The sequence below is a fragment of the Parambassis ranga genome, chromosome 12, assembly GCF_900634625.1.
Source record: "Parambassis ranga chromosome 12, fParRan2.1, whole genome shotgun sequence".
Classification (NCBI taxonomy): Eukaryota; Metazoa; Chordata; class Actinopteri; family Ambassidae; genus Parambassis; species Parambassis ranga.
Window position 1 is genome coordinate 207,307 of NC_041032.1, and position 23,440 is coordinate 230,746.

Sequence of the window (23,440 nt, forward strand, 5' to 3'; positions counted from 1 at the left end):
TGAACAACTCTCTCTCTCCTTGGAAATGAAGTACATAACACAGTAAACTTTTTTTTGTAAAAAAACAATGAGCAACAACACGACTAATAGACTATTTGTAAAGCCAGTCTGACATTTAATCCTGTCATCAGTTCCTTAACATAGACAGTGGGAAATGTGGTACAACTTTTGCTACCCTAGTTTTAAAATTATTATTTTGTGCACAGTACCAATTTTCCCTTCCAAGTTCCAACATTTCTGTTTTGTCTAGTCTCTGTGATTGGATTAGAAAACACAAACTGTGGACAAACTACAGGCCACTTCAGCCAACTGCTTCACTAAAAACACAACGGCACTTGGCACATGTGTTAAAAGATTTAGCACAATGTCTGTCAGTTGCACTTCCTACCCACTGTAGATGTGTGTAGATCAAGAAGTTACCTGTTATAGTAATAATGGAACATTGTCTGCAGTCTCACAGACACAAAGCCATAATAATAAAAAATATTTAATTAGCACCACACATTTCTAACAATGTTTAAGGGAAAGACTGGTCTAAATAGCAAGTAAAAATAGATATATGTTGACATAAAACTAAAACAGACTGTGATAAGTTATACTACATCCATTCACTGTTCAGCTATACTGTCCCTGATTCCACTGTCCTTCCTGAGAACCTTAACCTACTATCTTTCAGGTATGAGAAATTAACCCTCCGCTTCCCTTTTCCTAACTTCTGCAATTTTATTCTGCCCTCCCGCTTTCTCCCACTCATACCTCTGTCTCTCCTACTTTTTATACATAGCATGCCTACGCTTCTTTCTTCCCTTTCCCTTCCCTCTCTCAGCTGCTCCTCCCAGCTGTTTAATCACACATGGTTCATGCCTAAAACAGAGAGGAAGGGAGGGAGGGAGGGAAGGAGGGGACAAATGGGAGGAGAGAGAGAATGAGAAAAGGAATAGGTGGGTGATAAAAAGAGACAAAATGCAAGTAGTAGGCAGTAGAGTGTGAGGCACATGGCCAGTGAGTGAAAGATCCTTGCTTCCTCTTAACGCCAGCTCCTTCTCCAACTGTCTGCCCTCTTTCTGTTTGGATTATTGCTGAGGAAGGACGTCGTCTGGATACTTCTCCTCCCTCTCTTCTCTCTCTCCTTTACTCCCCCTCCTGTATGTGTGGTCTATTTTTCTACTGCTCACTGAGGGACTGCAGCTCCCTGACTTTTTAGATCTCACCTCTTGTTCTCCTTTCAACCCCCCCTTTCTCCCCCTGCTTGCCCCCTCAGGATGTCGTGTGAGGAGGCTCTGCTCCACAAAGAGAGGCTGCAGGCCTTGGCGGTAAGTCAGTGTGTTTGAAACTTCAGTTTCTTTGACCTTCTGTCTGTGAAATCATCATTGCTATAACATTTAGATTCTCAGCCAAAGCTTCAGCCCTGATTGTATTTAAAGTAAAAATGCTTAATGTTTTGGACACCCCAAAACATGACATTTTTACCTTATGACACCCATTTTCCTCACATAAAGCAAAGTGTTTTTTTTGTTCCATAATTTGCTGCTGTGTTTTTCTTTCTGTCAACTTCGATCTTTATTCATGCCTTTTTTCATGTGTTGGGAAACTGTATTTACAATATATGTTGTTAACTGCCTGGGACAGACTTTGTTCACTGCCTGGGACTAACTTTGGCGCCAGCAAGGAACCACAGCATACTCTAGACACTTCAGATACACAGAAGAGGCACAGGAACACACACACGTGCACATACACACACATTCAGGCACAGCAGCAGCAGCAGATGGAGAAACTATTTTAGCCATGTTGAAACATGGCAGCCGTAACTATTTCTGTATGGATAAAAAAACATCCTGCCTCTGACTTCTTACTTTCCTTGCACAAAGTTACTCATTATGTAAATAAATACCAGTATGGTGCAAAGAAAACAAAAACCAAGCATATATTTTACAAGCCACCCCTAATTTTACTACAAAGAATGCTCTTTACTTAGTCGAATCATAATTCATATCTTTTCATAAGCAGGTTGAGCATTCAAAAGCAGTATGTATGAAATTTTAGTATGGAGAAGTAAAGGCAGGCAAGGAAGACAACTGTGAGGGGCCCTAGGCACTTTGCAAGGACAGTACTAGTAGTAGTAGTTCTTCCTAAGGTGCCCCACCTGACTCCACTCACTTGCACCTTGGCAAGTATGCAAAAAGCCAAGAAAAATGGAAAGATTTGTTCTTGGTGTCACATTATTTGTAACATAATGGTGATGGACATTGGTTGGAGGGGCTCCCTGTGAGTGTTTGCAATGGCAGCGTCACTAAGCATTTCTTTAATACTTCACACTGAGGTTTTTATTGTCAGCACCATCAGTGTCTGTAGGTTGTGGCTCAGGTGGTGGTGCATTGGCCCACTAACAATGAGGTTGGCAGTTTGAACCTCCATCCCGGTTACATGTCGATGTGTCCTTGGGCAAGACACTTAACACTAAGTTGTTCCCAGTTGCACCATTGATGTGTGAATGTGTGTGTGTGCTTGAAATGGTATATGTGAAATTTGAGTACCTTTGGGTTAGTAGAAAAGCGATATATACAAACAGACCACTTACAATTTAACCAAACTAGAGGGATCCCCTGAAAACAAAGAACAGTAACTACTGCATTTGAGCAGACATAATTGCTTATAGTAAAGCTCATTTTGATTTGCATGGAATATGGCACCAACTTGTGTTATCTGTTGAACTGGTCCATAAACATCACTGTCAGATACAGACAGCTGTCATTATAATGTTCATTTACCATAGAGACAGGTCTGCATTGTGTGTGGCTTATGAGTTTGTATGGCACTAATGCCCCTGATGCTCTGCTGGAGGGAGACAGTAAGGATAGTATGATGGCAGTGATCTCTGGAATCACACAAATCTATGTCTGACGGAAAGTGCAAAAATGAAAACACCAAACACAAGTTTTAATTGTGAATATGACATAAAAAATGATGCATAAAAATGTCATATATAATATAATATATTATAAGAACCATGTAATAACTGTTATGTTGTTTGTTTTTGTATAAAGCATTAAATGCAGCATTTAATCTAACTGTTAATTATCTCACTTGTTGGCTACATTCAAACAAAGATTCCCATAGTCTGAGTGCCTAGAGTCAGTCGGTTTCCAGTGTTGCTAATTGGTCAGATTAAGAAACATTTGCAATGTCATGTTGTTAAATCTACTCCTGCAACTGGTGTATCATTACCTTGTAATTAGAGCAGTCGGCTGGAGCACAGGCCTGTAAGAGTTCCTAAAAAACTTTCCATAAAAGCTTTTTTTTTCTTTTTTTTAAATGCAGTGTTCACCAGTGTTGCATGTGGTTTGAAGATCAGCCAGTCAGTGGTGATTCTTGATCATTTCAAGTGCAAAATACATATACAAAAGTTCAGTGTCTTCTTTGGGCTCGTTGAGAGGAGAGGAAGTGAAGAATTAACAGCTGTTAAAACCAAGAGTGTTAGATAGGGAAAAAAATCCTAAATCTTCATGCAAATCAGAATTCCTGTCTCTCATGAGTATAAAATCAACAACCCTGCAGGACTAATGTGCCATTATGAATTATTGTACTACAGTTTGCTCTCTTTAGTTGAGGTGTGTGTGAATCTGGTAGTTTTGGACAGTCTTCTGGATGTACTTAGAGAGGTTTAACAGAGGAAGGTAAGGGAAAGATATGAGCTAGACACTGGCATACACTGAGATTTGCAATTGTTGCATGCAGCACTGAGTCAGGGAGGTAATGAGCTGCACTAAATGGGGGGCTGGGCTGCCTGTAGTTGTTTGTTGTTTCAGTTTACATACTACTGGCAGCTTCTTGATGCTGAAAGCCACATAAAATATGAATTGTCACGGTTCTCCAGTGCACTAAAGTTGGAAAACACATTAATAATTATAATATATATATGTGCTATATAATTATGAATTATTACTATTGATAAACAATACAAAATACCCAAAGAGAACAGGAGCACAACAATCCATCAATGCATGTGTTTCAGACCCTGTTTTTGTGCATATAGTTATCCTAAATTTCTGAATCATTTTTGGAATATTTGGCAGAGTGGATAAGTGGATTGAGGAGGTCTGCTTTATGGGCTTTGTGAGAGGGGAGTGTGTTTGGGTCAAAGTAATTTTTAAAAAGTAGAGTGGGTGGGGTGTGCTGGGTTTGCAGTGCGTCTGGAGCATGGCAGGCACGACATGCCATCTAAAATTAGCACCAGCTGTCCTGGACCTACTGGACATTCTAGTATGTGTGTTTGAGTGTGTACATGCCTTTGTGTGTTTAAGTCAGGTTAGAGTTTACATGGACTTGAGACATGAGAGGTTGAAATGCTGCTCTAGTGGACACACTGCAGTGCTTTGAGTTTAACTGGATAATAAACAATGGAAAGGCAATTTTAGTCACAGTAACTAAAAAAGTCTTTTAATGACAAGAACATGATGTTAGAAGCATTGCATTTAAATTCATATAAAAGACAGGAGAATTAAATGGAATCATGTTGAGTGTGTCCACAGCCATGAGAGTTTAAGGCATATATGTCTTCTCCGATGGACATGATGAGGATAGTCACCACCTGCTGCCATCTCATGACAACAGCATGCAGGGCATTTTAGCAATGTGCTAAGTTTGCATTTATTGACACCAGCTGCTAAGTAGTCAGCAGGTTAGCATTCGGTTCACTGCAGAACTCACCAATTAATGAATAGTTTGGTGCAAATTGTGACTTCATGCTATTACCAATCAATTTTGTTTGATTAACTAATTATATAATAATTTCTGGCTAAATGTAGGCCTTTACTGGGCTCATATTATCCCACAATCCTTCCAGCAGTCTACACAGCATCACACCCATGATATTTAAAGCACAGGTCCATTTCAGTCTCTGTTCTCTAAGTTTACAGGTATGGCTACTCACTGAATGGAAGATGATCTTCACTGTGACATTTCTCTACTGGGTGTGTCGGCATGTACAGAATGTTGATCCATTTGATCTTGATTCCACTTCTGTTTACTAAGTCCACATTAGCAGCACTTTAAATCCAGTACTGTTTTCGTCACGTTATAATGATGTCCTTCTAATCCTGAAAGCATGAGGCGTGGTACTTGTGCAGAAATCAATGGAAAGCAAGGGTTTCTCTGTCCAAATTGTGATGATTTATTTTTATTATTTTATTTTTTTATTACATTAAAAGACAATAGAACATTTATAATTTTTAATGTGGATTTTGTTCTGCCCCACTGGAGGCAAACCTACTGCAGGATGTTTGCAATTCCCTGCAGACCTCCTTGTTTCTTAACATCTACTGCTTTTTTTCTTAAATAAGACGTGTGGATGTATTCAAGCAATAGAATTATGCTTTAGATTTCTGAACTTTCACCCTTCTGAGCTTAAATTTACTAAAAAATACACAGACAATGGATGTTTTGATTGCATCTTTAGAACTAGATGTATGTATTTGGTCCACAAGAATTGATTTTAAATATTAAACATCAATTTCTTCCTGGGTGGAGTCAACATTAGTGGGTAAAGTGATTCTGTATTAGAGATTTGAGCCAAATTGGGCCAAACTCAGAGTGTGGAAAGTCATGAGTGTCACCAAGAATGTCAACATATTTTTGTCTGGAGGAGGATGTGGGGAGAAACAGTGAACAAAGCAGGACTTGGAGTCTGTCAGTTTAACTATATAAATCACTTCATCTGTTCTTATTGATTCATCCATTGCTCCTGTAAGAGATCCTTGTAGTCAATGAAAAGTTATTGTTACATTGATATATTGATGTTGGTATATCCACAGTTGCTGAATCTACTCATGGGATACTATAATGTAATACTAATGTACTAATTATGTTGTACTTTTGTGTAAGTAGAGTACAACCAAATGGCATCCAGTCTGTCTTCAATTCATCTGTGTGTATTTAGCTGTGTGCGTGCATATGTGTTGCCCATCCCTTGATCACATGTCCTGAATAGGTCCTGACATCTGGTCACCATACTCCCTACTGCAGCTCCCTCTAACTGTACTTCATAAAACCATGGGAACTGCTGCTGTGTAGACTGCTATGTTGTGTGTGTGACTGTGTGTATGTGTACATGTGTCTGTGTGTATTTGCGGAGAGAGAGAAAGAAAGACAGTAAGAGAAAAAAATGTACAAAGTACTAATGTTAAGTACAAATTCCTGTTTTTAGCTGGTGATGCTGTGTGTGCACATTCTAACAAAAAAGTGGGCTCCTCCTACTAGAACACATGTTGTCTTATTGCAAACACAGAAGCATAATTTAAGTTAAATCAGAAGAAACCCTATATGACTGAACAAAAGCCGATTCTATATTTCTATTTGTACAAGCACTGGAAATGTGTTTGGGGCTTGGACCCCATCATGACGCCATTATGATTGGAGTGAGGGAGGTGGTGGTGGGAGTGAGTGTGAGTGATCATGTGATGCAAAGACAGTCTTTGTAACCCAACTTTTCCTAGGCTTTAGTTGGCAAAATTTCTGGGTTACCCAGCCACCTTCCTTCACCACAAATGTCATCTGTCCATTCATGTATCAGTCTGAAGTGGTTTGATCACAAAGGGCAATCCTGAGCCCTCCATCCAAAAATGATTTCACTTATTGCACTTGCAATTGACCTGTATGACAAACAAAACAAAATGAAACAAAACAAACCTGTTCCAGGCAGCCACCATTATAAGAGCTATAGAAATGAGTCCTTTTGAATGAAAGTCAGCTTAAATAAAGTAATATTTACATTAAACAAAGTGATAAGTCCTTATCTGGTTAAAGGGTTGTCATTGCATGCAATTATTGGAGTCGTGCAAAAACGCTTAAAGCTCCTCAAAGCGCACCCTGGCAGTTTACAGCGTTGACATGTTGATATGACATGATTTTTTACTGTCTGGAAAAATGTTAAGGCTCTGAAACATTGCGTTGAGAGTGTGCATATCTGTGGTTTGCAGAAAGGTTCAAGTAGTAATGACTGTAGTAGCATGGGGAGCAGAGACTCCAAGACCTCTGTGTCTGCAGCAGCATTCTATTTCTTCTCTTGAGGGATCCCCAACTGGTCCCAGGCCAGCCAAAAGATGTAATTCCTCCCTTGTAATCTCTGCCTAGCGATGGGCTAATCAAATGCCTGAACCACCTCAACTGGCTTAATGTGAAGAAGCAGCCATCTACTTTGTAGTATGCTCAGCCACCTTACACAGAAAACTCATTTCTGCCAAATGTAAATTCTTTTAGACATTACTCAGAATTCATGATGATAAGGATTTAGACCAACATAAATTTGTAGCTTTTAGGTTCACCTCCCTCTTTTCTATTGTGGCCCAGTTCATTATAACACCCTGTGGTGGATCTTCCTATCCTATTTGTGATCACTTGTAAACAAACCCCCAAGATATTTAAACTCATCCACCTGGGACAGGATTCTTACACTTTACCTAGAGTGATCAGGCACTACTTTTCCTAGAAGAGCCATGGCTTTACATTTGGAGGTGCTGATCCTCTTTTGCAGATGCATCAAATTCAGCTGCTGAACAGTTCAATTCAATTCAATTTCAGACAATGGCAAGAACAAACGCCCTTTTAACAGAAAGAAACATTGAGCAGGAAATAACTTACAAAGGAGAACCATCCTTCTTTGAAATGAACTGATAGCCAGCCGGGTAAAGGAATAGCCAAACCGACTGAACACCTGAGTGCCTTATTGTAATCTCAGGTGATTTTAACCACGTCTCCACGGACAAAACACTTCCTAGATTCACTCGGTATGTGACTTGTAAGACCAGAGAGGAGAGGACCTTAGACTTGTATGCTAATGAAGAGAATTCAATTCAGTTTAGTTCAATTCAATTTCATTGATTTTATATAGCACCTTTTACAATCCAAATTGTCTCAAAGTGCTTCACAGAGACTCAAGACTTAAGAGCAACAGTGGCAAGAAAAAATTCCCTTTTAACAGGAAGAAACTTTGAACAGGACCCGGCTCATAAGGAAGAACCTTCCTGCTGACAGTCGGCCGGGTAGAGGAGAGAGAGGAGAAGAAGAGGGAGACAGGACAGAGAGGAACAAACATGCAGCAAACATCATACATTACAGAGAGCAAACATGAGAGGTTGTTGATGTTGACAAGCGAAAGAGAGAAACAGAAAACTACCAGAAAGACTGGACACACAGTTAGTGATGTAAAATAATGGATCATAGGTCAGCCTGTTGAGAGTGAGGAGGGAGGAGGAAGAAGAGTAGAGGAGGTGGGGGAATAAAGATGGTGGTGGTGTTGAGGAGGTGGGGGAACTGCTCGGGGGATCATGTTTGTGTCCCATAACCTATAGCTACCAGCGTAGGCCTATAGTTGTAGCCCTTAGTTTTGTCTGAGTTCAATAGTAACAAACTGGAGGTCATCCTGTCCTTTATGTCCTTTAGACATGCCTGTAGTCTGACTAATGGCTCTGTTTCTTCGGGCTTCATAAATAAGTACTAGAACTAGAATAAGCTGGGCATCATCATAACAATTAAAGTTTCTGCCATATCTCTGAAATATATAGAGGGAGCATGTAGAGGGTGAACAGGATCGGCCTGAGCACTGAACCCTGTGGAACACCATGATTAACCCTTGTATGTAAAGAAGAAATGTGAACAAAGTATTTAAACCAGCCTGCTAAGCAAGGCCTGTTCGTACAGGCTAACTGCTGCTGGCTAGCTGAGCACCAAACACCAACAGTTGAACAAGCAGGACAAAACAGGAAGTGATGCAATACCATACTGTTACCATAGCTAAAGCTCAGATTGCTTTAGGCCTATCCACTAGGGCGCTGACAGGACACTTAGATGGTTCTGGAAAAAAACTGCACAATGCAACTTACAAGCCATGACTTACTGCTGATCTGCAGACTTGTAGATAATAGTATGCCAGTTGCATGTTGATTCAGATTTTTTCCCATTTATCTCTATAGTTATCTGGTTCATTTAGTTCTGTGTCACTTTTCATTTACTAAGTCTGAGTCATGGTCCATAGCTTTTTCGTATAGTGGGGTTTTCCCCAATGGTTTTATTTAAACAACAGGAAATGTCCCAGAAATCCTTGTTCCACTCCCACAGTCTATACACATGGGAGATAAGGATGCATTCAGTCTCTCATGCCCTTCAGCCCCCAGCAGTCCAAAATAATAGTAAATGGACCGATATAATAATAACTTAGATCTTTGTTGGTCGGTCACGTGCCCTCTCTGCCCTGACCTGCCCTGAAGCTGAGCGCTGCTAAGCTGGGAGACGGTCGGCCACTGCTGGTGGCGACACCGAGGGGGGAAACTGCTGGTCTGGTGAGCAGGTTCTGCAGCGCCGGTGTGTTTGTGCACACTGTGCACAAACATACCCCTCCAGGGTAAGGCATATAGGGCAAGCGAGAGTGAGTTACCTGTTGTGCAGCTTTTTTGCAGCTTTTTTGGAGGCTTTGAGTAATCTGTTTCTAATCTGTTTAAAAAATTTTCTGGGCGAGGACCACCACACCCCTCTTCCAATATTTTTACAGATTCTAAATTCAACTTAACACATTATCTTTATACATCCTAAATGTACAGCTTGAATTATGGCTTTGTGGATATAGGCTGTGCCTCCACCCCTCCTGTATCCCCTCTATGAATATGGGTTGCTACGATTTAACCAGTTACATTGTACGGGGGGTTTCTGTATGGTGTTTCAAATTCATGGTCCATGTGCCCCTTTTTCACTTTGAGCACCCGCCCATCCAAAGGTCTCTGCACATCCCTGCGCTGTTTATTATTCCCTACGGTGTCTGCAGAATGAGACTTTCAATGGGACATTCAATATATGTACAGTTTACAAAGTATATGGTTAAGTGGTTAATCTGTCATCACTCAGCAGGCAGACTGTTTAAATTGACTGAAATAGCATAGTGCATTGAAGTCTCTAATCAACTTTAAATTAATCTTAATGTAACATTTATTGTCCTGAAGAAGTCTTGTCTTGCAAAAAACTTGTATCAACATTAAAACAATTAATTAATTAAATGTATGTAGGCAACCTAGAAGAGAGGTTCCATACATACATTGTACTGCAACTTCAGGTAAAACACACTTCAAAACACTTAACTGTTCACTAGGGATTGGCTAACGACTATGAGACAGCAGGGGGGTTGTGGTAGATGAGGTTAGGGTGAGGTGTTGTCAGGGTTTGTGTGAGGAGAGGACACAGTTGCAGGACGCAGAGCGGTTTAAATGTTCAAAAGCAGTCTTTTATTTAAAGCCAGGAGGGCAAACAAAACAAACTAAAAATCACACTTGTTGTGGTCAAAAGGTAAAGTACAAAAGTAGCAACACAAAATCACACTGGCGTGGAAAAACTACAGGGCAGGAGCAAAACAACAAGAGCAAGGCAACTACCTGGAGCACCCCGAGGTCAGGCAGAAATACATGGCATGGTAGGCGAGGATCTAGGCATGGCATGGCATGGCATGGACGAGACATGAAACAAACAAACCCTACACCAGACGAGACGAACTAGCAAGGACAAAGGGGAAGACACAGACTATATACAAGGGGACCAGGGAAGACAACGAGGCACAGGTGACACACATGAGGGCAGGGCTGGTAATCAACCAGGAGGGAAAACACAGGAAGCAAAACTCAAGACAATACACAGGGAGGACAGGACTACCAAAGTAAAACAGGAAACACAAAACAAGACTAGACAACTAGACAACTAGAAACACAAAACAAGACTAGACAACTAGAAACACAAAACAAGACTAGACAACTAGAAACACAAAACAAGACTAGACAACTAGACAACTAGAAACACAAAACGAGACTAGACAACTAGAAACACAAAACAAGACTAGACAACTAGAAACACAAAACACAAACCCAAGGAAACAAAACACTAGAACTACAGGAAAATAACAACAACTAAACACAGATTAAACTAAAAACCCAAAACAAGGAAAACAAAACCATAAATAAACACCAGGTCATGACAGAACCCCCCCTTCAAGGAACGGCTCCCAGACGTTCCTAAAAACACAAAACAAGGGTCCAAATAAAAACACAGGGAGCTAGAGTTCAAGGTCTCAGAAATGAATCAAAATAACTCAAAGTCCCAGAGTTCATGAAGGCCCCGGCCATGGGCCAACAGGGGCAACGGAGACAAAGGTCCCGTAAAACGAGAGTCTGGGGTGCTTGGGGGGCAGAGTCAGAAATGGAGGGGACAGGGACCCTCCAGGGTCCGGGCGAAAGCCCAGCATGGACAGGGGTGAGGACCCTCCGGGGTCCGGGCGGAAGCACAGCATGGACATGGCTGAGGACCCTCCGGGGTCCGGGCGGAAGCACAGCATGGACATGGCTGAGGACCCTCCGGGGTCCGGGCGGAAGCACAGCATGGACATGGCTGAGGACCCTCCGGGGTCCGGGCGGAAGCACAGCATGGACATGGCTGAGGACCCTCCGGGGTCCGGGCGGAAGCACAGCATGGACATGGCTGAGGACCCTCCGGGGTCCGGGCGGAAGACCACCAGCGATGGAAACGCGGGCCCTCCGGGGTCCGGGCGGAAGACCACCAGCGATGGAGACGCGGACCCTCCGGGGTCCGGGCGGAAGACCACCAGCGATGGAGACGCGGACCCTCCGGGGTCCGGGCGGAAGACCACCAGCGATGACGAGGCTGCGGACCCTCCGGGGTCCGGGCAGAACACCAGCAAGGACGAGGCAGCGGACCCTCCGGGGTCCGGGCAGAACACCAGCGAGGACGAGGCCGCGGACCCTCCAGGGTCCGGGCAGAACACCAGCGAAGACGAGGCCGCGGACCCTCCAGGGTCCGGGCAGAACACCAGCGAAGACGAGGCCGCGGACCCTCCAGGGTCCGGGCAGAACACCAGCGAAGACGAGGCCGCGGACCCTCCAGGGTCCGGGCAGAACACCAGCGAAGACGAGGCAGTGGACCCTCCAGAGTCCGGGCAGAACACCAGTGCCGAAGACGACGCAGAAGACCCTCCAGGGTCCAGACAGGAAGCCAGAGCCGAGGACGAAGCAGAAGACCCTCCAGGGTCCAGACAGGAAGCCAGAGCCGAAGACGAAGCAGAAGACCCTCCAGGGTCCAGACAGGAAGCCAGAGCCGAAGACGAAGCAGAAGACCCTCCAGGGTCCCGACAGGAAGCCAGAGACGAAACCAGAGCGGGGGACCCTCCAGGGTCCCGACAGGAAGCCAGAGACGAAACCAGAGCGGGGGACCCTCCAGGGTCCCGACAGGTAGCCAGAGACGAGGACGAAGCGGGGGACCCTCCAGGGTCCCGACAGGAAACCAGAGACGAGGACGAAGCAGGGGACCCTCCAGGGTCCCGACAGGAAACCAGAGACGAAGACGAAGCAGGGGACCCTCCAGGGTCCCGACAGGAAACCAGAGCAGGGGGCCCTCCAGGGTCCCGACAAGAACCAAAGGCTGGGGACCCCTCAGGATCAGGGCTGGAGGCCAGAGTTGGGGGCCCCCCAGTGACTGGACCGGTCGCTGGGGCTGAGAGTCCTTCTGGGTCAGGGCGTGGACCCAGATCTGATGACCCTCCAGGGTCAAGGCTGGATGCACCCCCAGCATCCAGACAGGTGACCTCCAGCGTCTCTGCCACCCCTGTCTTGGCAGGAAGTCCTCTGCGGGGGGCACTGGAGGTCTCTGGGGCAGGTGGCGTCGTCTGGAGCCCGCCCTCTGGCCGAGACGGGAGGAGCGACGCCGTCTGGAGCCCGCCCTCTGGCCGAGACGGGAGGAGCGACGCCGTCTGGAGCCCGCCACTGGGCGGCACCGGAGAGGATGGCGTCATCTGGAGCCCGCCACTGGGCGGCACCGGAGAGGATGGCGTCATCTGGAGCCCGCCACTGGGCGGCACCGGAGAGGATGGCGTCATCTGGAGCCCGCCCCTGGGCGGCACCGGAGAGGATGGCGTCATCTGGAGCCCGCCCTCTGGCGGCACCGGAAGGGATGACGACATCTGGAGCCCGCCCTCTGGCGGCACCGGAAGGGATGACGACATCTGGAGCCCGCCCTCTGGCGGCACCGGAAGGGATGACGACATCTGGAGCCCGCCCTCTGGCGGCACCGGAAGGGATGACGACATCTGGAGCCCGCCCTCTGGCGGCACCGGAAGGGATGACGACATCTGGAGCCCGCCCTCTGGCGGCACCGGAAGGGATGACGTCATCTGGAGCCCGCCCTCAGGAGTTGGGGCAGAGTCGAGGACTGGGCGGGGAAACCAGGGGGGCAGCATGGGGGCCACAGGAGCCTGGAACTCCTCCATGTCCTCGAACGCCCGGGCATAATGGAGGTGGAGCCACGGGTTAGCGCTCAGAGCTAAGTCCATCTGGGCTCTGAGTTGCTCCTTCAGGTTCCACAACTCCCCCAGCTGTTGCAGGAGCGAGATCCTGTGATCCACCAACCCCCTCACCTCCCTCCTGTCCGCGGGAGGTGAGGGCAGGTGATCCACCAGGTCGAGCTCAGCTTGGAGCTTCCTCCTCAGCTGGTTGGCCTGGCTCCAGAGGATCACCAGCTCGTACGGGGCGAACTCTGGGCCGCGGCTAAAGGCAGCCGGTTTAACTGCTTCTGTGCCTGCTGTGTCCATAGTGGCTAGTTCGTACTGTCAGGGTTTGTGTGAGGAGAGGACACAGTTGCAGGACGCAGAGCGGTTTAAATGTTCAAAAGCAGTCTTTTATTTAAAGCCAGGAGGGCAAACAAAACAAACTAAAAATCACACTTGTTGTGGTCAAAAGGTAAAGTACAAAAGTAGCAACACAAAATCACACTGGCGTGGAAAAACTACAGGGCAGGAGCAAAACAACAAGAGCAAGGCAACTACCTGGAGCACCCCGAGGTCAGGCAGAAATACATGGCATGGTAGGCGAGGATCTAGGCATGGCATGGCATGGCATGGACGAGACATGAAACAAACAAACCCTACACCAGACGAGACGAACTAGCAAGGACAAAGGGGAAGACACAGACTATATACAAGGGGACCAGGGAAGACAACGAGGCACAGGTGACACACATGAGGGCAGGGCTGGTAATCAACCAGGAGGGAAAACACAGGAAGCAAAACTCAAGACAATACACAGGGAGGACAGGACTACCAAAGTAAAACAGGAAACACAAAACAAGACTAGACAACTAGACAACTAGAAACACAAAACAAGACTAGACAACTAGAAACACAAAACAAGACTAGACAACTAGAAACACAAAACAAGACTAGACAACTAGACAACTAGAAACACAAAACGAGACTAGACAACTAGAAACACAAAACAAGACTAGACAACTAGAAACACAAAACACAAACCCAAGGAAACAAACACTAGAACTACAGGAAAATAACAACAACTAAACACAGATTAAACTAAAAACCCAAAACAAGGAAAACAAAACCATAAATAAACACCAGGTCATGACAGGTGTATTGTTCTGGCTGGACACATGTGACACAGGAATTCTAGCCAGTCATTAGACACACCTGACACAGTCCAACACAGGTGGAGACATTTAGAGCTATTGTTTGTGAGTTTCACACAGACCCACCCACTGAGGTCCTCCACCACATATAAACCATGTTTCCCCACCAAACAGTTAGAACTGATGAAGCTGCTTGGAGGAGCAGAGAAACATCTTCAAGAAAACTCTACAAGTCCAGACGCCTTGCTTCAACCTTCTGAATGAAAATGACCGTGAGGACTGAGAGTCTTCATAGGCATATTGCAAAAAATTATTAAACTCTCTGACATCACTGACACCTTGAATAACAACCATGATTATCTACTACTAGCTTTTTCAAGAGTGGGTAGAAGTACAAGTGTGATAATTGGCCTTTATGGTTAAGTTAAATAAGCCCAGAGACTGCCAGTCATAAAAAATAGTTCTTTGATTTAATTTAGTTTTGAGTGCTGCTTTTTCTGTTCCTAGTGAGCTTCTTTTAGTGCTTCTTTAGACATGTTGTATACAACAGTATAGGAACATCGAAGTATTTTAATTTGTTTCCTTGCTTTATAAAATATATTTGACTTGCTTTATTTCATGTTTTATGTCTTGCAGGAGAGGCGGAAACGGCAAACTGAAATAGAAGACAAACGAACCCAGCTGGAAGACCTGGTGCTACAGCTACAACATGTCAAGGTTGGTGTGTGTGTGTGTGTAAGTGAGTGCTTAATTATGTAGAAAAAGTAGGTTCCATTGTAATAATCAATACTGTTAACAGCTACCAAGTGAGTGACCCAGCCACAATTTATCATTTAGTATGTTCCCAACTTACTCTGAACACATAGCCTCTATTTTTGGCACTTATTTCTGCAGTCTAGGCCTATAAATACTTGTCACATGCCAGAAAAGTATGACAGGATCACAATTCATCTGGTTTGATAAAACTCTTATTTACTGCAGCTTTCTCTATTCTATTCTCTAACTGCACTCTTCTCATACATTGTTCTCACTTAATTTTATGTTTTGTATGATTTTATTCTTTTTATGATTTTAATTTCCTTCCTAATTTAATGTTTTAAAATGTTATTATGCTGTGATTTCATCCTATGTAAAGCACTTGCCTTGTGGATGAATGGGGCTATATAAATAAACCTTGCCTTGCTTTGCCTTGCCTAAATTAGTTTTCAAAGTCATAGAGAACTATAGTATCTTTCTATTCAATAAAGATCATAATAATGAATAACCAAATGTTTTACTTAAATTTACTGCTTCATGTAGAGCTTCACTAAATATTGCAGAGATAAAACATAAAGCAATGTTAAATTCTTTAGGTAGCCTAAGTGCTGGTTCAAGGTCATTTTAGAGTTAAATTAAAATAAGTTATTATCTTTAAAAGAATAATAATAATATTTTAAGGAAATAGCTGTGGTTATGTTATAAATATCTATGGCAGCCATTTTTAATATTTGCAATACATACTATTCACTAATTAGAACAATTAAAACACACTTGGCATGATGAATGTGTTATTTATGAGTTTGATCCAGCATTTAACACCCACTTATAGAAACGGGGATGAAAGAGAACATGCACCTGCACTTTGTGATAATGCTATTACACTCAATCAATCGAGTCAATGTCGCTATTAATGAAGGTTGGATTTGATGTCTCTCAGGAGACAGACTTCTACAGTTTAAATCCAACTGCCAAAAGGCATCATGTTTCCAGGCTGTCAATCTGTAGGTCCCTGTGTGGAATCAGATTCAACAACATGCCATTACAGTCATGAGATTGTGCATAAATAGCATGCCTCTTTTGACACATTTTACATCTCGTGTCTATGCATTTTAAGCTGTTTATGTGTACTTTAACATAGTAAAATGATGATGGGCTAAGTACAGGTGTATATATTTTATTATTATTTTAATGAAACTGCATTGTTTTCTGGCAAATACCCTTCCACACATGAATGGCACACGAAGCTCTCCCAAAACACAGGAACAAAAAACATCAGATACTGATTTAAAAGCACCCTTATCTAAATCTCTTCTCTGTCTAAAGAATCAGTCCCCAACTGATCTGCAAATACACAGTACTGCTCTGTGTTTTGTATACAATCCCAGCAGGCATGAACTCCAGATGTAATCAGCAACACAGCCCCATTTAATGGCCATTACCTCTGAGTGCCGCACAGTCCGGCATCATGAAGCAGGCTTTATAGTGAACTCTCCAGAGACACAGAGGCTTGGGAGAGGAAATGGAAGCTGGAGCCCAGAGATTTGATAAGAACCTCTGGCCTGTGCGATTCAAGCCTCTTAGAATAGAGGTGTTGATCTGAGCCTGGGACCATAAACACTGTTAAGATTTCAGAGCAGAAATTGAACGTTTTCTTAGACAACATTTTCTGTAAAAGCTGGGTTTCCTCAGTACAGAATAGCCTATATTGTAAAAAACCTTCTACCCTACTACATCAGTGCTTAACATGGAATGTCTGGCAAGCAGCACAATAGAGAACAGACAGCAGGCGGGCTCTCAGAGGACTTTTGCTTTGTCGATAATAGAAACGTCACTGTACAGTTTTGGAGACGTCAGGTTCCAGACTACATGATCACACATAATATTATAATGTTAGTTTAGCTGTGTGAATGTGCAGCAGTCACACACCCAGACACAAACAAACAGCACAGCTGCCACAGTCTGACTACAGGTGGAAAATGCTTTGGAATTATTTCTGCAGTCCCCTGTGTGTTTCTGTATCTGTAAGGATTTACTGTATTTGTCAGCACTATGGCCTACTGCCGAGCAACAGTTTGACAATAAACAGCCAAAGGTGAAGCAATGTTTTCACAGCTTCTCAATTTCAAGTCCACAACCAAGTAGTTGTGGTATAATAAACAGAGGTGGGGGGAGAGATGGGGATGGAGCTACTAGAGGCTTCACAAAGATACATAGAAGATTACACCATGAATCACACAAAATTTTAAGAATTAAACTGAGGCCTAATCTAGATTTGTGTCTAGAGTAAACACCGGGCTAAAGTGACTGTAGTCAGTATTTGAGTGTTCAGATGTTTCTGGGATCAATTCTTAGTACAGAAAGACAGAAATAGAGGTTAAAGACAAAATTATCCTTTTGTCAATGGATGATGCTAAACAGTCTAGATTACCATCTTATCAACATTAGACAAGTCTATTTAAGCAGAAAGGTCCATTGCTGTGATACTTATGACTTCACTCTATAAATACATCTTTGGACAGCCTCTAGTTTAATGTAATAAAAAAGGCACCCTCATCAAATGTAACATATAATCTATGCTACAGAAAGAAAACAAATACCACACCACATTTGGAATATACCATGTACAATTCGCACTTAAGTGGCAGAACAGTGGCTACAGCTCACAGACACAGATGCAGGGTCTATTGGTCAATTTAGATGATGAGCACCTCTAAAGATCCGTCACAACACACAACAGTCAAGTTAATCTTCTTTGCAGACCCTCTGATGTAATTTCTCACAGAGAACTTTATGGACACTTAAATTTATCGATATAAAACCCTTTTATGCATTGTCTAAAATTTCTAGCACTATCCGGACCAGATCCAGATATACAAGTCAAAGTTGTCCTAGTTTATCCTAAAGAGGATAAAAAGTTTTAAAGTGTCTATAAAAAATGTCATAAAGAGACACAAGGCAAAGTTTGTTAAACATACTGTGTGTTGCGAATTATCTATTAATAATAAATAAATAATCTGCAGCACAAATTAAACACTTAGTACGGTAATCTGTGTACACATTAATAGCAATATATTGTGCATGGCAATATAAATTGTAGCTTTGCCTTAGTTTATTTTACTTTATGTTACTTTTTTAACATTTAAAAATATCAATTTTGACTGAAACACATTCTAATATGGTTTTAGATTAGGATTAGTAGATCACTCTAGCCGATGTAAACCTCATATCTTGACTGCTCTTATATGTCGAGACTTCATGCATAACACTAATTCTTTGGCATTCATGTGACAATTGTGTAATGTGGATAATATGTATGATTGAAATTTCAAACAGTATTACAACAACAGTACAACAAACTAAACTAAAAGCACTTACATTAACACATCTTTTGTTCCTCCTCAGTCCAAAGCTATGCGTGAGAGATGGCTCCTTCAAGGAATGGGCATGGAGGAAGAAGAGGCTCGGCGGAAACAGCTGGAACAGGATGAAGAACAAGGGAAGAGAATGGAACAAATGATACACAGGTACTGCAGATTTTATACCTGATCATATTGAAAAAACACAGCACCATCTCAAATTTTCTGTGAGAGTAAGAAGACATGTCCGACCAGAATATCAATGAATGAATGAATTATCTTGGCTAGTGGTTAGCCTAACATGTACTCCTACATGCTTGCCCTGCTTCCAATTCCTGTTACACTGTTTCCACAACTTACTCACTGCTGTTGCTCTAGGTACGGCTATAGATTTCCTTTAGCCTTCAAGGCACATGAGGCCAAGCTTACCTAGCTCAGTCGACAAGAAACTTTGTTCCAGCAGATATTGCTGCTCATATACACTCTCAATTCACATTTTATAAACACACAAATTCCTTATCTTAGAGGCATCATGTATGTATACATGATGATGATAATGTCTTAGCTTTGTCTGTCTCTTTGCTTTGTCTGTCTCTGGCAGGAAAGTAACAGTAATGGAAAGTATGCATAGAGAATGAAAAGAGAGCACAAACAATAGTGTGGAAGGAAAGGTATAACCTTTATTTATAGCGTCAAATGATCAGCACTCAGTATAACCCTTTCTCCACTTTATTTATAATGCAGCATGGTGTTACCTCAGGATAAGTTGTGACAATAGCAGTTCCATTGTGTTAATTCTGTCTTCACAGCTTTATTTAAAATTGTTCACTAGAGGGTGCCAGACACAAGCATCTCCAGGGCCACTGTGCATATACATAAGGAATAACTAACAGGGAGTGTGTGTTTTTTATGACTCACTCATTTTATATATGTTACGACTTAAAATTATGTGTAATTATGAGTGCGACCTCCGACACAGAATTAAAACAGCTCTTTAGAGACCTACGAGTGACATTGAAAAGACAACATGTTAGAGCCAGAGACAGTAGAGGTCAAGAGGTAAAGCCAGTCTGCCAGACACTTACTGACTGGTTGTTAGTCAGTAAGTGTCTGGCAACTGGTTCCATAGTAGCGGTGCCTGATAGCTATAGGCTCGTCCTCCCATTCTACTTTTATGAATTCTAGGTACTACAAGTGGTTACAATGGGACTATTATATCCTGTAGATATAGTGGAGCTAGTCCATGTAGAGCAGGGGTCTCAAACTTTTGTGGCCCCCCACATCAAAGTTTAGTGTTTTTCTTGCGTTTTTCTCACACACACTTATTTGCTGAGGCTTGCCCTGTGCGTTTTATTTTTATTATTAATTGCTCCATCAATATTTCTCTGATATTTAGTTTGGGATTTTTTTTTGAGGAGTGGCAGCCTCAGTTCTGCTCGGAGTGTCGTTTCTGTCTCTGCATGCTCGCCCCCTGACACACACACACGCACACACAGGTGCACCCACGGACAGAGAGCACGCATTGAAAACTGTCAAGCGACATGCTGTCTGTTGAAAAGTTATCAGCAGCCTAGCCATGCTGGTATGTTGACGGTGTTTGTTTGAATCTTCCTGCTGACAGTCAGCCGGGTAGAGGAGGAGAAGAAGAAGAGGGAGACAGGACAGAGAGGATGAAGGAGAGAGAGAGGAGAAGAAGAGGGAGACAGGACAGAGAGGATGAAGGAGAGAGAGAGAGGAGAAGAGGGAGACAGGACAGAGAGGATGAAGGAGAGAGAGAGGAGAAGAAGAGGGAGACAGGACAGAGAGGATGAAGAAGAGAGAGAGGAGAAGAGGGAGACAGGACAGAGAGGATGAAGGAGAAAGAGAGGAACAAACATGCACAAACATTACAGAAAACTAACATGACAGGTCGCAAAATGGATAATATGATGCTAAATGGTATGAAAAATAAATTCCCCATTGTCTATATTTTTTAAATTAAACTAACATAAGGCATGTAAGCTAGAGCACCACAATTGTACTGGAGCAAACACATGTCCTTGCTTATTCAGACAAAACAAAAATATTTCACTGTACTACAAGAGGACTGCATTTTATACATCAATATAATTCTTTGTTAGCAGTGATAGTGCTTTCAGATTTTAATTAGCAGCATAAAGGTTGTAATGTGCAACACTTTGAGCAACTAGTGATTTTGATACCTGTGTGATGGTCCAGGCTGTGGGCAGAGAGTGAAGAGAGGCTGAATGGATGATAAATATGGATGAAAAATAATCATTCCCACTTTTTACCCTGTATTTAACTCATAAACCAGCTGACAGTAGCAGTATTCTTACTTTAGTTTACCGTTAATCAGCCTGTCACTGAAGGACGGACTTATTTATGGACTTAACATCATGGATGGACGTTATAAAAACACAGCGCGCAGCATCAAACTCTCAGTTCAGCATCAGACTCTCAGTCCAGCATCAGACTCTCAGTCCAGCATCAGACTCTCAGTCCAGCATCAGACTCTCAGTCCAGCATCAAACTCTCAGTTCAGCATCAAACTCTCAGTCCAGCATCAGACTCTCAGTCCAGCATCAAACTCTCAGTTCAGCATCAGACTCTCAGTCCAGCATCAAACTCTCAGTCCAGCATCAGACTCTCAGTCCAGCATCAGACTCTCAGTCCAGCATCAAACTCTCAGTCCAGCATCAGACTCTCAGTCCAGCATCAGACTCTCAGTCCAGCATCAGGCTACAGTCCTCTGTCTCTCTGTCTGCAGCACTGCTGTCTGTCCGGCTTGGCCCCAAATGTCAGTGTTGTTTAATGTATCCCAATGGTACAGCCATTGGGATACAGTACAGACAATGACAGACAAGTCACTCATTAAGGAATATGACATGCGGTTTATTTAGTAAACAATATTTAGCTTTTAGTCTTAGTGAAACTGAGGGAAATTCAGGCCCAGGAGAATCGCTGCTTATCAATTAATTGTTAATCGATCGATAAGGTCATTCAACTAACGATTAATGAATTAATCATTAATTTGCATTCCTATTCTGACCTGTTATTAATAAAGATTGAGGCGATTGGACCAGTTGTACTTTTTTAGAATATTTGAAACCCTTTTTTTTTTAATGCAGCCTTAATGCGGCCCAGCCTCACCCAGACTCTACCCCTAGCGGCCCCCCGGGTGAGTTGAGTTTGAGACCCCTGATGTAGAGCCTTATATGTAAGAAGGAGAATTTTACAGTCAATTCTGAAATTTACCAGCAGCTAGTGAAGAGAAGCTAAGATCGGGGATATATGATCCCTTTTGCTGATTCCTGTCAACTACCATGCCGGCAGCTGTCTTTTTTGCAAAACATGAGCATCTTGAAAACACAGAGATCATTGTGATATAAGTTGGCTCACAAGTCATAACTTATTGCCGGGGAAAAAATATTTCAGAAATACTCAGTTGGGTCCATGTACAATTCATTTACATAGGGGAGGTGGGGTTTATGAGCTATACTATCGCCAGCTACCAGGGGTCAAATGACCTGTTTTGGCCTTACCTTGGAGGAGCTGCCATGCTGTCTATCTTTATACAGTCAAAGTAAGCATACACAACTGTCCTAATGATCATATTTGGAGGAGCTCATACAATGTCAGATATAATGCAGCTTATGCAATGCATGTGCAAAGTCATTGTAGATGTTCCTACAGCTACAGTCATCACAGCATCACGTTCAGACTGCCTTAGTCTGCAGTAGTCAATATTGCATCTGGGAGCTGAGTGACCCCTACAGCACATCTACAACCTGAGCATGCAGCTAGGGAGGGTCCCAGTGCACTGGAAAACATCCTGCATCTTCCGACTTCAGGCCTAGTCACCCTAACATGTCAAGAAGTCTATTCACCTGGACAGCTGCTACACCACCTCAGACCACAAGTCCAACATGCACTCGATTCATGCAGTTTGCCTATCAGGAGAAAGTGGGTGGAATGGTGCAGGTCTAACATTCTGCAGCTCAACGTCACCAAGACCAAGGAGATAGTGGTTGACTTCAAAATCTCAGCCCGTGGGCCTCAAGTGGCCCTTGGGCCGCAAGTTTGAGACTCCTGCTCTACAGGAAGGGACAGAGCCAATTCAACTACTCAACCAGCCCACCATCAGGCAGAGGAGCTTCTTCAGTGACAGACTGTTGTCCCTGGCCTGCTCCACAGACAGACTGAGGAAGTCATTTGTTCTTCTGGCTGTACGGCTCTTCAACTCCTTCCTGTGAGCAGGACCAGAGCTATGTGATAAAGAATCTCAACTGACAGAACACTGCCGTCCAATTGCATAGCTTCTTCTTTACACTGGACTCAAACCATCTTTAGAGCACTCCCATTACTTAAATTCCACGGTACATTGCACATACCTCTTACCTTCTTGTAGTGCATTTTAATTTAAATGTGGAAAAACATGAAATAAGCACGGGCTAACTGCATTCTGCTGTACAGGCACGCAGTGTTCAAATTACATGTGAGGACCACACAAAACAACACCAACAGAAGGTCAATAAGGAGTTTGTTATGTGGAGATTATGCATATTCATCTGGTGCTAAGACATGATGAAAAAATTATATTTGAGATAGTGTTTAATGTTTTAGGGATATATGTTTTAGGTATGTTATATAAAGAAGCCACATTTAAGTCAAACAGCTAAGTATTTGCTGCCAAGCTGCAGTCACAAAGATCCCAAAGTCAAATATGTCTGGATCCACCCAGCCTCTGTCTATTGCCATGTATCCATCCATGTATTAGTTCATCTTTCTGAAGTGGTTTCCTGGAGAGGGCAATCCCAAACCCTGTAAATACCAAAGACATTTCCCAAGCTGTGTCTTTATGACAACAA

General features: G+C 43.1%; 1 protein-coding gene across 3 annotated transcripts in view; it reads left to right on the forward strand.

Annotated features, from left to right (window-relative positions):
• The first annotated feature begins 925 nt into the window (after window positions 1–925).
• palm2akap2 (PALM2 and AKAP2 fusion) overlaps window positions 926–23,440 on the forward strand; it is a 60,933-nt gene continuing 38,418 nt past the window's right edge. Inside the window, exons 1-4 of one of the 3 annotated variants that reach the window (XM_028417505.1) lie at window positions 926–941; window positions 1,262–1,313; window positions 15,094–15,174; window positions 18,619–18,740. In XM_028417505.1, coding sequence (XP_028273306.1) covers window positions 1,263–1,313; window positions 15,094–15,174; window positions 18,619–18,740 — 254 coding nt within the window. In that variant the 5' untranslated portion in view covers window positions 926–941; window position 1,262. The other 2 variants (XM_028417504.1, XM_028417503.1) reach the window with 2 other exon arrangements.